We start from the raw sequence: 15942 nt of genomic DNA on the forward strand, positions 1-15942 counted from the left end.
CCAAACTGTTCCAGTTTTGGCATCCAAAGCAGAAAGTGTCGCATTCCTGATTTTTCTTTGTTTCTGGCGGCTTTGTATGGTGAATCGGCTGAGGTTCTTAGTTTTATGCACGATTGCGTGAATAAGTTTCAAGAAGTGTCGTAAGCGGGCAGTAATTCGTGACCTGTTTGGGAACACTACGGGTACTTCTACCATGTCCGACTGGTACCCAGAAAACCCCCCAAAATTAAATACTTTAATCATAAAAAGATAAAATAATAATCGGGTGAATGCAAGATGGCTTAATGTTACTTTGGGCGGCGACGGAAGTCAAACTAGTTGAATGCTTTCAGTTTCTCTTTCTCAACCCGAACGGAAATCCACTCTGCAAGCCGTGCAAGCTTTTTAAAAAAAACGTATATGTTTTATTCGTATTATATAACGTTAGTGATAATTAACTAATCATTCGGTAACTTTAAAACTGAAAAATTTACTAAACAATTTGTGGAAATAGTTGATGGCGTCTTGGTTGGGCGGCTGTTAACGTGACTCCTTGGCCTGAGCCAATCCGATCCAAAGTATATGCAATGCGCGCTTTTTGTTTGTAGCACGATAAGTACCAGGGTACCAGCCAACGTTGGTACCAGCAGCGTTCGTCTCCTGCACATTTTAGCGATACTGCTGCTAGGCTAACTAAACTACGAATTACTACTACTAATACCAGCAGCGCCAGCAGTACCAATAGCCAGTAGTGCAGTCATACGGTAGTACTCTGAATCTCACAGTCAAGCACTTCAACGCTCGACATTTTCGAAGCCTTAACCCATGAGTCGATTAAAAAAATCGACTGGGAGTGCTGGAACGCCGCTGAGCGAGGTAAGATCAGGGGTTTCCGTGACACGTACTTGATAGTGCATCCGCTTGGTTGCTGCAGCGCAAGTGCGGCCACCGGGCGGCCATCTTGGGACACGAAAACTCGACGTTTTGAAGCGTTGCGGAGCCTGGGCGGCAGCATGCTCAGGACACGTTTTCTGCTCGTTTTTCGTTATTCGCCAGAGAAGTTTGTTTAAGCCTCGTGTAAACTGTGAGAGTTGCCTTTGAGAGCACGTGGAAATTCTTACGAAAGTGCAACGCCGCAGGACAAAGGCGCAACTCGTCAAATGCCGGTCTCGCTGCGTGATCAAAGCTTCCTTGGCAGGCCGAAGTGCTTCGTCTCCGCCCTCGCACACCTAGGTACTTTTGAGAACACATAAAAAATTGTATGTGTTCTCAAAGGCGATTTTCACCATTCACACAAGGTTTTATAAAACGTCTTCGGCGTGTAATGATGAACAAGCAGAAAATGTGTCTTCAGCACGCTGCCGTCCAGCCTCCGCAACGTTGAACGCTCCGAAAGGTCAATTTTTTATGTCCCAATATGGCCCTCTGGGGGCTGCATTCACAGAGCGGGGAAGTGGGTAAAGTACCTATTTTACGACATTACGAAACTGATTGAACTAATACCCATGTTATACGGTGCTTTATGGCCGTGTTTCCAAATTGACTCGTTCGATCTCACTCTAAAGGAAAGGTTATGTTCACCCGCCGGTAATATGAAGGTGAACACCTTACCTGGTTTCTTGCCTGTTTTACGGCTCCCGAAAGCTATATTAACTCTCAACGTCTCAAATGGTACGTGGCTTGGGGTCTAAACTTTGCATTCTAGCCCTCCTCTGGAACAGAGCTTGTTCCAAAACTTGCAGGAGCGTCAAAAACAAGAAGAGGGCTGTTCACCTTCATATTGCTCACGGGTGTATCTTATCGTTCCGAGATCCACTCGCATTCACCACATTATTTTCTGCTTTACTTTTAATTTACGAATTCAAACATATTACTGTCTTGACGTTGCAGGTATGCCTAAATGCCATATTTATGGCATTTAGGCATACCTGCATTATGGTTATGCAGACACATAAGTACTATATATTGCTCAATACTTCAGCTTGGGCGAGTTGGTTAAACATGCTAATACTTCGCAGCGCACAACAGACAACACACCATCAAAACAGATACACACAAAGAAACAACACTCACGCAGCGCTGACTGTCAACTCTCGGATATATTAATCTTCGTTCTTATCTTTCACCCTTACGCACTAAAAAAGAACTAAATGTTAACCAAGGAAGAACAGCGAAAGAAAAATAAAATAAAAAGAAAGGGGAAAGATTAATATAGGAAAGAAAGATGGAAAGAAATGGAATAAAATAAGATCTAGTCCTACTACAGTAAAATTACTGAGGAGGTTTTCCTAAATAATATAACTCTTTTCTTGATAAGCTAATCGACGGGGTACTAACGCATACTCCGTCTAGCAGGTCTATGCTCGCGGCTTCGATGATTTCTCGAGTTAGTTTGTTGTTGCTTCGTCCCAGTATTGTGCAATTGCCCAGAAGGGGGGAACATCCACAATCTCTACAATGAATGCCCAGATGGCCTGAGTTAGCGTTAATGGCGTTGCAGTTATGTTCCCGGAGCCTGTCATTGAGACAGCGCCCCGTCTGCCCAACGTAACGCTTCCCGCACGTAAGAGGGAACGAATATATCACTCCCTCTGCACAGGAAACGAACTTGGTCTTGTGATTTTTCGTGCAGCACTCTGTTCGAATAGGCTGCCCATTCACCCGCTTGCACAGGCTGGAAAGTCTCTGCGGAGCTGAGAAAACCACGTCGACGTTGACTCTGCTAGCTACTTTTTTAAGCTTGTGTGACATGTTGTGAATATAGGGCACTATAACAGGCCTTGTAGTGCGTTCTCTTTTTCGGTAGTTAGAAGCTTCGGCTTGCTTGACCTCCTTAAGTAGGCATTCAGAGACTGAAATTAATATCGACAAAGGGTATCCTGCTGAAACCAAGCGAGTTGTTTGCGTTTTGAAGCTCATGTCGGTCATGTGCACGCAGGATTTCTTGAGGGAGTTTTTTAGGCAAAGTTTTGCAATGCCTCGTTTAACAAGTTTCGAGTGTGCGGAACTATGATGAAGTAGTGGCTTTTTTGCCCTCGGTTCATAAGACCAGCAGATGTGACAGTTTTTAAGGAACAATCGAAGGTCTAAGAATCTTATGGAATGCTCGACCGGAAGTTCGTGGGTAAGTTTTAACGGATCAAGGTATTTCTGGAAGGTAGAAAGAACATCGGCCACCAAGGTGGGGAAGGTGCGACTGTTACTGTCAAGAAAAACCAAGTAGTCATCCACGTAACGAAAAACAGAATCTTACAGCAAAACTTAGACAGTTCAAAAATAGTGCGTGTTTTTCGTTACGTGGATGACTACTTGGTTTTTCTTGACAGTAACAGTCGCACCTTCCCCACCTTGGTGGCCGATGTTCTTTCTACCTTCCAGAAATACCTTGATCCGTTAAAACTTACCCACGAACTTCCGGTCGAGCATTCCATAAGATTCTTAGACCTTCGATTGTTCCTTAAAAACTGTCACATCTGCTGGTCTTATGAACCGAGGGCAAAAAAGCCACTACTTCATCATAGTTCCGCACACTCGAAACTTGTTAAACGAGGCATTGCAAAACTTTGCCTAAAAAACTCCCTCAAGAAATCCTGCGTGCACATGACCGACATGAGCTTCAAAACGCAAACAACTCGCTTGGTTTCAGCAGGATACCCTTTGTCGATATTAATTTCAGTCTCTGAATGCCTACTTAAGGAGGTCAAGCAAGCCGAAGCTTCTAACTACCGAAAAAGAGAACGCACTACAAGGCCTGTTATAGTGCCCTATATTCACAACATGTCACACAAGCTTAAAAAAGTAGCTAGCAGAGTCAACGTCGACGTGGTTTTCTCAGCTCCGCAGAGACTTTCCAGCCTGTGCAAGCGGGTGAATGGGCAGCCTATTCGAACAGAGTGCTGCACGAAAAATCACAAGACCAAGTTCGTTTCCTGTGCAGAGGGAGTGATATATTCGTTCCCTCTTACGTGCGGGAAGCGTTACGTTGGGCAGACGGGGCGCTGTCTCAATGACAGGCTCCGGGAACATAACTGCAACGCCATTAACGCTAACTCAGGCCATCTGGGCATTCATTGTAGAGATTGTGGATGTTCCCCCCTTCTGGGCAATTGCACAATACTGGGACGAAGCAACAACAAACTAACTCGAGAAATCATCGAAGCCGCGAGCATAGACCTGCTAGACGGAGTATGCGTTAGTACCCCCGTCGATTAGCTTATCAAGAAAAGAGTTATATTATTTAGGAAAACCTCCTCAGTAATTTTACTGTAGTAGGACTAGATCTTATTTTATTCCATTTCTTTCCATCTTTCTTTCCTATATTAATCTTTCCCCTTTCTTTTTATTTTATTTTTCTTTCGCTGTTCTTCCTTGGTTAACATTTAGTTCTTTTTTAGTGCGTAAGGGTGAAAGATAAGAACGAAGATTAATATATCCGAGAGTTGACAGTCAGCGCTGCGTGAGTGTTGTTTCTTTGTGTGTATCTGTTTTGATGGTGTGTTGTCTGTTGTGCGCTGCGAAGTATTAGTATATATTGCTGTTCTACCCAGCAAAAGAGAGTAAACATTTTAAAGGTGCGGGGATGAGTGCAAGAATTGATATAACTTGGTGCCTAGAAACACAAAAGAATGTAAGTGTAATCTTTTTTAAGTCTTGGAAAGATGTAATGAGTATACTAGCTATGTTACCCATTACTCTAATAAGTAATGTAGGTAGGGTATATATAAGTTAGCGAAAAAAAGTTGTCCATTAAGCCGTTACTTGTAACGCATTATACTGCCAACACTGGTCTCAACACCTTGAGATAATCCGCAGCATAGACTATGCGTGCAAGCTACTTGCTTTTGATTTGTACCGTAGCGGCACAAACGATCGTGTAGCAGGAGTGGTAGTTTGTACTTGCAACCTTTGCCAAAATCCATGTGGGGTGAATCTGTTGGTCTGGCCACCACAGCCCGGCTCGTCAAAATGTTGCACTCAGAACACTGTGCTTTTTGCCGCAGTTTGTGCTCGATATATTAACCAGCAGTAGCAGCGATGACGAAGATGTGCTTGCTGCCCGTCCCGATCATCATTTTAGGTAAGTGTAAGCAACTCGCAAACCCATACCAAATCTCTGTGACCTCCATTGCGTGTGGCTTTTTTAACGTAGAACAATTTTTTTAATTAGGCTAACTTGGTGTAGTAAACATAACACACAAAAGCACCACAACCAAGAGACCAATATGTAGTCACCACCACAGCAGAAAGATCGCACTGAAGAATGGCACCGAGATTTACCGATCCAAACACATATTCTTCATGGGATAGTTCTGTTATGTGCGACTCAAGTACTGTCGCAAATATTTTTTTAGGTTGCTGGACTGGGTGGATTCACCAACGAAGGGTGCAGCGATGTATCGGGCTACGTTCCGCAAAGGGAAGCATCCATTACTGAGGTAGGTAACCAGGCTCAGGCATTAGCAGTGTCACAGCATTATGGCAGAATGCAAGGGGCGTTGGGAAATAATTAAAGGAGATTGGGTTGGTTGGTTAAACAAACGCGTGTCAAAAATGAATTTCACGCGAAAAAAAAGATATTTAGAGAAATAATGACGGCGAGAGATTTATTTGAAATTCTGCGCGCAAAGTCCATGACGTCACGAGTCATTCCAGAATGACCATCTCGGTCGTGAAGGCGAAGCCAATCCACCTCTCCTCCACGCACCCAAAATGCCGAGAGAGAAAACAAGTGGAAAGGAAGGTGACTGCCAACTAAATTTCATCTCACGCCGTCAATATTGCTCTAAAAAAAATTTTTTTGTGTAAAATTACTCTTTTGACCCAACTAGACTATTAAAAAAATAATTTTTTTTTTTCTTTTTAAGGGCCTTTATTTACTCTATGCATCTTTTCAACGTTTGACGGTTTAGCGAAATCTGCCTGTTCACATGTGGAGTTTGGCGCTTGAGACCTAGCTGCGACGTATTGACTCGTAAGAATTTCGCCAAACCTTGTCATCTGCACCAGGAATAGCAAGCGTTTCGCATCAAAATGATACAAAGTGTGCACAGTGTGAAGGGACAGTCTGCTTTATTAATACCACTCCATAAACTTCATCAGATTCAGCTCACTGGACCGTGAACGTCGGAGAACAGGCGGATGATCTCGAAGCATTTCGAATGTTTTTGCGTCCGAAATGCGTTCAGTCATTATGTTTATATGCAGTGCTTGCACTCGTCGCAACTGTTGATGAATCTGCACTGCGCCACCGACCTGTACTGATAACACATATCGCCCGTACGCAACCCAGACGCACCGCTTCTCCGCTTGTCGCTTGCCGCCATGTTTGCTTTTTTTTTTTTTTGGCTTTGGCTTAGATACGGAGTCGGCCAAAACTCGGACTTCTCCAAAAGCTCGCTTCACCTCGAAAGTCAGACGTCATAGTGGAGTCGAGCAGCTATTGGCAGCGTTCGCGCTTCTCCTGCAGGTGATTGACAGGCTTTGGTGAGGTTTCAGCAAAATATTGCTTCAGAAGCGAGGAGCACGTGCAATCCTTCTTGGAGGTACGCCACTTTTTCGGTTGCATTCACATGGGTCATCATTTTCGCAAAACCTAGTTTCAAGACGCAAGATACGTCAACAAGACACATTGTGTGAATAGACCTTCAGTGTTCGTGCTTAACTTTTCTGATGTGCATTCAGCGCTATAAGAACTGATAAGACGAGAAAGGCGGGGAGGCTGTTATCTCGCCTCTAGATCGAGCTTCCTATCTTCCACAATGCTTCGGCTCATCTTGTCAGTGGCCATGGCAAAGACGCCGCCCCATGACAGCCATGTGGACCGAGCTGGTGCGCAGAGCTCCTTCATGATGCAGCTCTGCTGTTAAGCACCAGATCGCTGCATTCTGTTCAAAGTAACGAGCAGTGATATCTGGGACATTCCTTCTAGCTGTTCACCCAAGGCAAAGACTCTGACTCCGCGGTCGGTGCCTCCAGTGGCCACCACAACAGCGACCGCCACGGCAGCCTTCGTGACGCCCGTCGGAGACCCCACGGTGGCAGCCACCCCCCCTGCTAGGAGAGCCCCTGCTTGTAGGGCGGCTTGGATTGGCTTCTCAACCGGACGGTCTGTTGGCCGATTTGCCACTACTTTTTTTGTCTAAAGCAGTTAATAGCTTTGTATGGGATCCTGCATGAACCGTGCTCGCTCGTGTTGGCGGGAATCGCACCGTAAGCGAGGCCGTGGGAGAAAGTGTCTGCAACTGAGCGCAGCTGTTGGTTTGATGTCACAGCGTGCGCGACTCATGGCATTGCACCGTGCAGGGGGGTGACGTGGGTCGCAGTGTGTTAACATCTCCCTCTTTCTTTCTCCTCTGCTAGGTAGGAACAGGGGACTGCATACCGTAATATCCCAAGAGATGCCTCACCCTTAAAAGATAACTCGCGCCTATTGTTGGCCGTGATTTGCTATTTCTTCAGAAACACCAAAAGCTAGCTCACCTCTAGTCGGCAGAAATGGTGTTATTTAGCCAGGATGGGAAACTAGCAACCATAATGACTAGTAAGGACAGTCCTCTTTGGTTTATCGCCCCTCCCTGCGTTCGCGAGTTTCGGAGGTCACAAAATCTAAAACTAGCATTTTTTCAACTTTTTTTTGATCGCACACCGAAAGTTGGCCCACTTCTTATTTTTACCCGATTTGCTTTCAATTTTAGGTCGGATATTATGGTTGTAGCATAGGAATTGTGTACTAGTAGAAAGATCTTGTGGGCACAAAGGCATTTCAAAGTGCTGCTCGTTCAAAAACCTCATTGAGCGCCGTAGCAGGTTCGTTGCATTGGTCGGACCGCTGAGCCAGGTAATTCCTTTTCTTCATGTCCTTTCTTCCCGGAAGTTTTTAAAAGGATTAAAAGACTTAAGGCTTCACCGTTTGCCCCCGCTAGATTTTGTGCACTCTATTTTGTGAGAAAATATTTTCTCTGGAAAAGTTAGGCCAGTGGCCGATTCATAATGGTGTTAATTGCTAAAAACTCCACGCCTAGAAGAAACAAGTATTGAGTCCCCGCACTTCCGCCCATGCATCGAGAGTGGTCGCGATGTGGCAACAAATTGTGGCGCAGGAGCGGGCCCATCGTGCCCTTGGATGTCTCGACCCCAGCGGCGTGTCATAGAAATGCTGGCGAAAAGGGTCGCTGTCATCGCGGAGATCCCACTCGCGTCTACTTTAATTGCCGTCCAACTGCGGAGCGACCTGCGTCTGCTGCGATGCCGCCAACGCGACTTTCCTACGATGTGATGGGGCAGAAACTGAGGAACCACTTTTGAGGACGCAGCAAAGACGTCGATCGGAGACGCATTCCGGACACCATATTTTAAACGTGGCGTATTCAGCGGCTCCGGTTGCATCCTTTCTAAATACGCTGCGGGGCGCACGCAGGGGTCGGCGGCCCTCCTGGCTGGAGGGCTCGAGCAGCGAAGAGGAGGACGGTGCGGACCGCAAGGCCCCCCTGTCTCCGGAGGAGAGGGACCGGGACGCCTGGTTTCTAGAGTCCCTCTCGGAGGCCGTCGAGCCAGAGCGGAGCCAGCCGGATGCCCTGCTCTTCCGACGACGTTTCGGAGTGCTCCGGGACAAGCTGGTGTCCGAGCTCTTCACTGTATTCAACCGGGAGCTCTTTCGGGACAGGGTGAGTCGCCCCGTACTGAAGGAGGACAAGATCGTAGAAAAAGTTTGCGGAGAAAGAGACGTCGCGGGCGTCGTACGCCTCAAAGACTCGTAAAGTTTCTCGGCGCGCGACCTACCGGACGCAGAAACAGAATGATGTTTGAGCAAACGAGGAAGGAGAGACCATCCTGAAAATGTAATATCTGTGGAAACACTAAAGCCGCATTCACGCTGCTCGTACGTCGTACGAAAGACTCTGTGTTCGCTGCAGACACGACTCAGGCACGTTCGAAGCATGTTCGCTTCATATATACATGTATATGCTTCGAACTTGTCTGTGGACAATTTTTGTACGACCAACAGGACAGGACTGTCGTACCAAGAAGAAACACGCCTAGGACAGCGTCTGCAGAGACCGCCTTTTGTACGACGTATTTAACGCGCGATAGCAGCTTGAGGGCAGTGTTCCTTTTTTTTAAAAAATTTTTGTTATTTTGGGGTGCTGCGTGCACGCACGTAGACCTGCAACAGGCAGCAGTGTAGCAACTTCTGGATGCCAGCAAAGCGTCGAACCTTGGATAAGACGTGCCTGTGTCGGTCCTAAAAGCGTCGTCTCGAAGCTCAAACATTTCATCGATCTCGAACTATGGCTGGTTTCCAAGGACCTTCGTTTCGCCGCACGACGAGGTCGTGTTGGAAGTCTTGCACCGAGTTGTGCGGCGCGGATGGCTGTACGCCTCGTTCAGTGGGAATGTTAGTCGTGTCTGTTTATTTGCTTATTTAATGATACTGCGGCTTTCTATTGAAAGCCAGAGCGAGAGTAAAATATGATAAAATAATTTTTAAAAAATGAAAGACGTTTACAACTCCCTGTAATGCTGAATTAGAGCGCAGCTCTTGAGGAGGAGGAAGGAAGAGTATGGAGAGGAGGGCACGTTCACACTCAATTTTCACGTGACATCACTCGTGAAGGTCGTGACCTTCACTCGTGACCTTCACTCGTGACCTTTGTGACGTCACTTGTGACCCTCATGACGTCCCGTGTGACGTCATTATAGAAAATATCCCATAATGCAACGCGCGGTTACGCCAAGTCCACTCAAGCCGGAAACGGGCGCCTAAGAGCTGCACTCTAAAAAGTTGTATAAAAGAAGCTTAACAAAATACGTTGCGAAGTGTGGCAACAAGTTTGTTTAATTGAAGAAAGCATTGCCATATTGTTTTCCAGTGAATTTCGTTCTTGTATTGCTCGAGGGAAAATAGGAGGATTAGAAAGCATTGCACTTAAATCTGTATTGCTCGATTGATCTGGTGAGATTATAATTCTGGATGAAAAGGAGATATTACTAATATTTAATTTTCCACAGAAGGATGGAGTACAAATATTTTCTTATAGCTATAATTTCCCTTGCTTCCAACGTCTGAATGTCTGCTCGTTTAAGCAAGTGCGACACAGATATGCGCTTTCTGAATTCATTAAGGTTCTCGAACACTCGGCATAAAAGCAGACATCGAGCCGTTCCCCAACCTCCCAGCTTCTACTGATTTTCTCTCGCACTCTTCTCTCTCCCAAAGTGAGTGGGTCTCTGCAATACCTTCTCAACCACAAGGCTGTACTGCCAAGTTACTCCAGCTACTCTACGCAGAAAAAAGGGGGACTTCCTTCTTCTTCGAATATAAAGGAGGAATTGAGGGACAGTTCTCTCCTCCTCGTCTGCTTCTTCGGGTCTTAAGGGGAGTGGTTGTTCCAGCTTCCGAGGCAAGAGATTGCATGGAGAGGACGCTTGACCTCGACGGCTGGCCGCTGCGTTTTCCTCGAGGGCCAAAGCTACAGGGTGGAGCTCTCTACGGTGCTGCTAACCAGTGCCGAACGCACCCGGGACACCCTGCTGCACGAGCTGTGCCACGCGGCCGCCTGGTGTGTCCAGCGCTCGAAAGGCGGCCATGGCCACGCATGGCGCTTCTGGTAAGCCCCTCTCCCAACCATTTTTCTGCCCATGAGGCAGTGAAAGTGGGGTTCTTAAAGTGTGTCTCTGACTGACATGCTTAGCGCCCAATTGCGACAGAACGCGGAGAGGGGGGGGATCTTGCTTGCCACCCTCACCAGCGTCACACCCTCATCTCCCGAATAGTTCTGCCACCTCTGTTGGCATCCCATTCCGCCCACGCGTCGAAAGTGGTCCCGATGCGGCAACAAACGTCACAAACGCCCGAGCACTGTGCCGTCGAACGTCGCAATCCCGGCGGTTGGACGTAGAAGTCCCGGCAGAAAGTATGAGTGAGCGCTAGTGTCGATATTGGTGCGGCGTCCCTACTCTCGGCTGCCAAAGCTTCCATGGACTGTCAAGCCGGAGAGCAACCTATGGCAGAATGGGTGTTTGGCATGTCCACCACCACTACTGCAACATCGCCAGAGTCGCAGCCGGCGACTTCGTCGAGCGCAAATTGGGGACTACTTTTTCGGACGCAGTAAACGCACCAGTCGGAGAAGCTTTCCAGGCACCGTGGCGAAAGTGCAGTGGGCTTCGCCGAGACGTAGCTGCCGGCAGGACGTGTGTTGCAACCACTTAGAGTCGAAGGCAGATAGCGTGTTGCCCCGAACGGCTTCCTGGCTCCGAGAAAGAAAAGGTGCTCGAATGACGCCAAATTTAACCGTTGGGTTAGGCGGGTGAACGTACGAGAATACAAGTGGCATTGCATGCCAACTTCCTTTACTCGTCCTTGTCCATAAGAACGCTGTGTGTGTTCTCACTATACACTTAGATAAAGGTTAAATACGAGTGGAAGAGCTAGATGGCCTCGTAGAAACCACGTTGGCCATTTTCTTTGGGCGTGCCACGTCTCGGGATGCTGGCAGACTGCGAGAGAACTTCCTCTTTTGGGTCGACGTGCCCAAATGTCGGGATCACTCCAAAATCAAAGCCCGTCCCGCAACATAGATATTGCGATAAAAAGGTGTCCATGCACGTCTTCTGGAGTTCGCTGTCCTTTTAACCCTTTAAGTGCAGAGCTTTCTGTTTTGTGTTTTTTCCGCACGTCAAACAGAAATTTTGGTCCCATGCCTCCAGTATATTTATATAGTATAAAATATAGTAGGTCCCAATCTAGTATATTTAGGTGAACGCCTTACTTGTTCCATTGCATGAAAAAGCAGCGTTGTTGTGCCTGAAAGATGGCCATGAAAATGTCATCAAGCACGCGCTGCTCAATCGTATGCTTAAGGACGACGCCGTCCTTCAGGTCGTCCTCTGTTCTTGAGGTCGTGCTAGACGTCTTGCTTGACATCGTCCTAGAGGTCGTTCCAGACGCCGTCCAACATGCCGTTGTCGTTGAGGTCGTCCTAGACGCCGTATTTGCCGTTGATCTCTAGGACGTCGTCCTAAACTTTAATATGTGTAGAAACATTACTCGAAAACATTGCTCCCACAGGACTATAATGCTTTCGCCTTCCTATACGTAAGCAGTCTTAAGTGTCCTTCTGTAATTTTTTTTCTCTAATTATACTTTTCGAGACACGATACTTCGCAAAGCTGGCCTCACACCCTAGGGTTACTCTTTCCGGGCTTTTTTACTTAGTTTATTACTGAATTAGTTTATTACTAATTTCTAGAATCCGGGTGCTCTCCATAAAGCGCAAGGTTGAGCGACATAGATTTGCCTTTTCGGAACAATGAGGGTGCAAACAGAGACGGAAGTGCCCTAAACAAAAGTTTCCACGTGTTCTCAAGAGGCGCTATTACGAGAGAAAACATTGCTCTACAGGTAAAAATAAATCCAACAGCCCAGTTGAGAGGATGGGGAAAAAATCAATGTGACTTCTCATTTCAGGACGGACCAAGCCAAGCAACGATTCCCCAAGCTGCCAACCGTTTCCACATGTCATAGCTATAAGGTGCAGCGCACTCTTTTCACATGACACTTTCACCGTGACAAAGCACTTTCTTGTGCTATGTTGTCGCGGCTGTCGTAGTTTCCACACAGCTGCAAAAGCATTGCATCTTTTTCGCGCGAGCTCTCGTGCGAAGGAGATTCCAATTGAAGCCATGTGCTTGAACAAGTAACCAACTTTCGAGCACGGCAGAAGCTACTCCAGCCTTTGTCAGTGTGGCACAAAAAAGATGACGCTGAGTATGCCACTGGCAAGTTCACAGAACTTGCCGGTGGCATTTTTAGATTTTATTTGTTTATATGAATACTTTAGGCCATGACCTAATGTGATAACTAGAATTGAAATGACACCGCCCCGCCAACATGCTGGCATTTTTAATGAAACGAGAGCAAGTACACTGTTGTCCTTGTTGCTCAATTCACTCAGGAATTAACCAAGCTCAACACGTCTTATGGCACACCGTGCATTCACAAGGGCGCCCATTAAACCAGGTACCGCAAGGCGGCCATGCAGTTGCCTCGCCTCAGACATGATCAAGTGGTTGTGTCGCCGCGGGGTCGATCGGGATTTCGAATTCGGCTCCCGACGTGCCGCTTTCTCTCCTAGCCACTGGATGGCGCTGCAGGCACCCCATGGTGGGCGAGGAGAAACCTCCTCGCCCATCAATCGAGATATACTCGGGGCTAAGGGGGAGAATAGGCTTTTTAGGACTTCGGGAGGCCACCGACACGAGGCAAGTGTGTGGCGACCGGATAAGCGCGGGACACGAGGCCTGGGCCCCTCTTTGTGTTTAGGTTTGGCTTAACGTGTGTTTGTAAATATTTGTGTAATGTTGCGTTTATTTGTAGTTTAGATTGAGTGTTTTGTAGCGTTGTGATTTATGTACCAATAAAAGGGGAGCGGAATTCTGCTCCCGTGAAAGAACCCGGTTGGACTTGTGTTGTTGACGGACCATGTGGGAAATGGCGAATCGGCCGGGGTACGCAAATTCCTACAGTCTCTAAAAAAACAATCAGTTAATTTGACAGTTCTTGCTTTTTTGCGATTTTTATAACAACACTCGAACAAATACTTGTCTTTTAATGGAGATATCTTTTGAAGGAGAGAATCCCGAGCTCGTGGCTTCATCTTTGGCAGTTGCTCCGGCTGATCGAGAGCTCGCGCAACCGAGATGCATCCTTCAACGAATAGCTCGTGCTTGTAGCCTAGTAAGGGAAATGTTGTACATTACAAAAAGCTTGGAAGCAAGAAATAAAGCGAAACGAAGTGCAAATGTACACAGTTAACTATAAACTATGTGAATATATTAAAAGAGCAGAGCTACTTTTCGAGCAGAAATGAACCGGCGTGATTACATCGATGAAGCATGCCATTTCAAGCGCTCAAGACATGGGAACCGAAACTCGCAGCCCGTTGCCTGCGAGTTGCGCCCCAGCGAGCCCGCAGGCAACCAGACAAACATGCGGCCTGCAGGCCGTGTGTTTGAGATCCCGGGACTAGCACATTATTTAAATGTGCTAGTCCCGGGATCTCAAATTATTTAAATTTATTTAAATAATTTGGATTATTTAAATCAATAATCGGAAGGTTCTAAAATTCGTATGCATCTACACTAATGATCTGGCAGTGTCGCGGTGGCCCGATATTAGTTTTGTCGCGAAAAAACAATCTTTTGGCGTAATATTGACACAAATTCCTTACATTTTGGTAAGCGAGGAATTAGTGAGGCATCACTACGGTGCAGTCCCCCTCTTAAAAGGTATCTTGTCTTATTTTTTTAATTTAGTCGAAGCCGATTGCTTTGTGTTTTTAGGCTTCTGCTGACTTGTGTAATGTGGTCTACTCTGGAATGTCTGCTTTTGTGAACTGCTGACAAATGCTTTAGGGCCTTGGTGCATTGTTCATGTTGCTATACATTGTTTGGGGAGTAGGGACCCCTTCAAGCAGAAGTGCCTTTTTTCCCTACCCCGCTATTCCAAAGAGAATACAAATAAAATTAGCATATGTTTCTGCAGGGGTATCACTCAGCTCATAAATTAACAACACAAGGTGTGACAATAAAAAAACATATTTTTTAAAAAAGAAAAAAGAAATGCCAAATTTTAAAAGCTTGTATCTTATTAAAAAATTATAAATAATTTCCAGAAATTATTAGTGGGAAAATGGCAGCCGGCTCTCTAATACATGGAGCTGAAAGGCGCCAGTTACCAAAAACGGGCCCCATTTTCCCATTGAAACTTTCAAAAAATCGCCTGTAACTTTTGACCGAGGCAATTGTTAGTTCCGAAACTTTGGTATCCGGTTCGAACCGCCAGTGCTACGTTTGGCCGGAGAACGAGCGTTTGGCGACGCGTTGTTAATTTTTGCGGTGAAAATACCACATTTTTTTTTAGGGGGGGGGGACACGCTGTTCATCACTGGGAAGTGTGGTGCTGGCCGAGCATGCGAACACATTGCAGATCGAAGCACATGGAACGAAAACTCGCGTCCGCACAACCCAGGGATCCTACGTACGATCCCCGCCCCTGCCCGTTTCAATTTGGACGAGCATTGTGCCGGTAAAAACTCACGGCGAACAATTGAAGGCAAAACAGCATATCTCCTTTGAAATCAGGCATACAGCATACAGCTCAGTATCCGTTTCAGTAAAGAAAACCACGAAACAAGCATCAGAACCACATGATGGATGATAAGGCACGTGTGCACAATAGGAGCACCCTCCCATGCGTTCCGGTAAAGATTAGGTTTGCAGCTGCTTCGAAAGGGGTTGACGTCATTCGAAGCCCTCGCGTGAATTGCAAACTGCATAATGGATGATAACGGCGCCTGCAAACAATGCGAAGCATGTAGTGACATCACTAGCCTTTTATATATAAAAGAACCCGCCTATACCCCATTTTACCTTACAAACAGACGCAGCGGATGCTGCGAGCTATCTTAGCCAATCCCGTTCTGAGGACGTGACCCGTGATACGCTTTTCGCGCGTCACTGTGCCCCCTCTCTAAGGTCACGTCAGACTCTCACGTCCTCCGATGACTCGTAACATTCACTGTGCTTAAACGCAAGATGAAACGGAGTATAGCAACTGATTTCATTGTTGCTGCAGCGCCGCAATGAATAGGCCGCGCATAGTTAGGACTCCCGAGGAACAGTGTGAATACTAGGAGCGGCAAAGCGAAAAGAATTGGCAATACGACCAGCGGCGGCGGCATTTCGTATAGTGCAGTAGGCAATCGTCGCAGGTGATGCCACAGCTTCGCTGACCAACCACCTTCACCGCGTGGGTAGGAGCCCCAATTTTTAGAGCGCAACTCTTAGGCGCCCGTCTCAGACTTGAGCAGCGTCGCCGTCAACGTAACCGCGCGGTGCATTATGGGACGCGTGACGTCATCCTCATCGTCAGGTGCGACGTCATCACTGACGATGACGATG

At 46.8% G+C, this 15942-nt stretch overlaps 1 protein-coding gene across 1 annotated transcript; it reads left to right on the forward strand.

Annotated features, from left to right (window-relative positions):
- Positions 1–42: 42 nt before the first annotated feature.
- On the forward strand, positions 43–13608 carry LOC8023432. Its single transcript, XM_029991378.4, has 7 exons — positions 43–855; positions 4980–5056; positions 5331–5414; positions 6908–7084; positions 8396–8642; positions 10372–10586; positions 12449–13608. Exons 1-7 carry the CDS (start codon positions 805–807, stop codon positions 12534–12536), a joined length of 939 nt encoding a protein of 312 aa, XP_029847238.2. The 5' UTR covers positions 43–804; the 3' UTR covers positions 12537–13608.
- Positions 13609–15942: the final 2334 nt, after the last annotated feature.

This window comes from Ixodes scapularis, unplaced genomic scaffold (genome assembly GCF_016920785.2).
Source record: "Ixodes scapularis isolate PalLabHiFi unplaced genomic scaffold, ASM1692078v2 PGA_scaffold13__105_contigs__length_92229423, whole genome shotgun sequence".
Classification (NCBI taxonomy): domain Eukaryota; kingdom Metazoa; phylum Arthropoda; class Arachnida; order Ixodida; family Ixodidae; genus Ixodes; species Ixodes scapularis.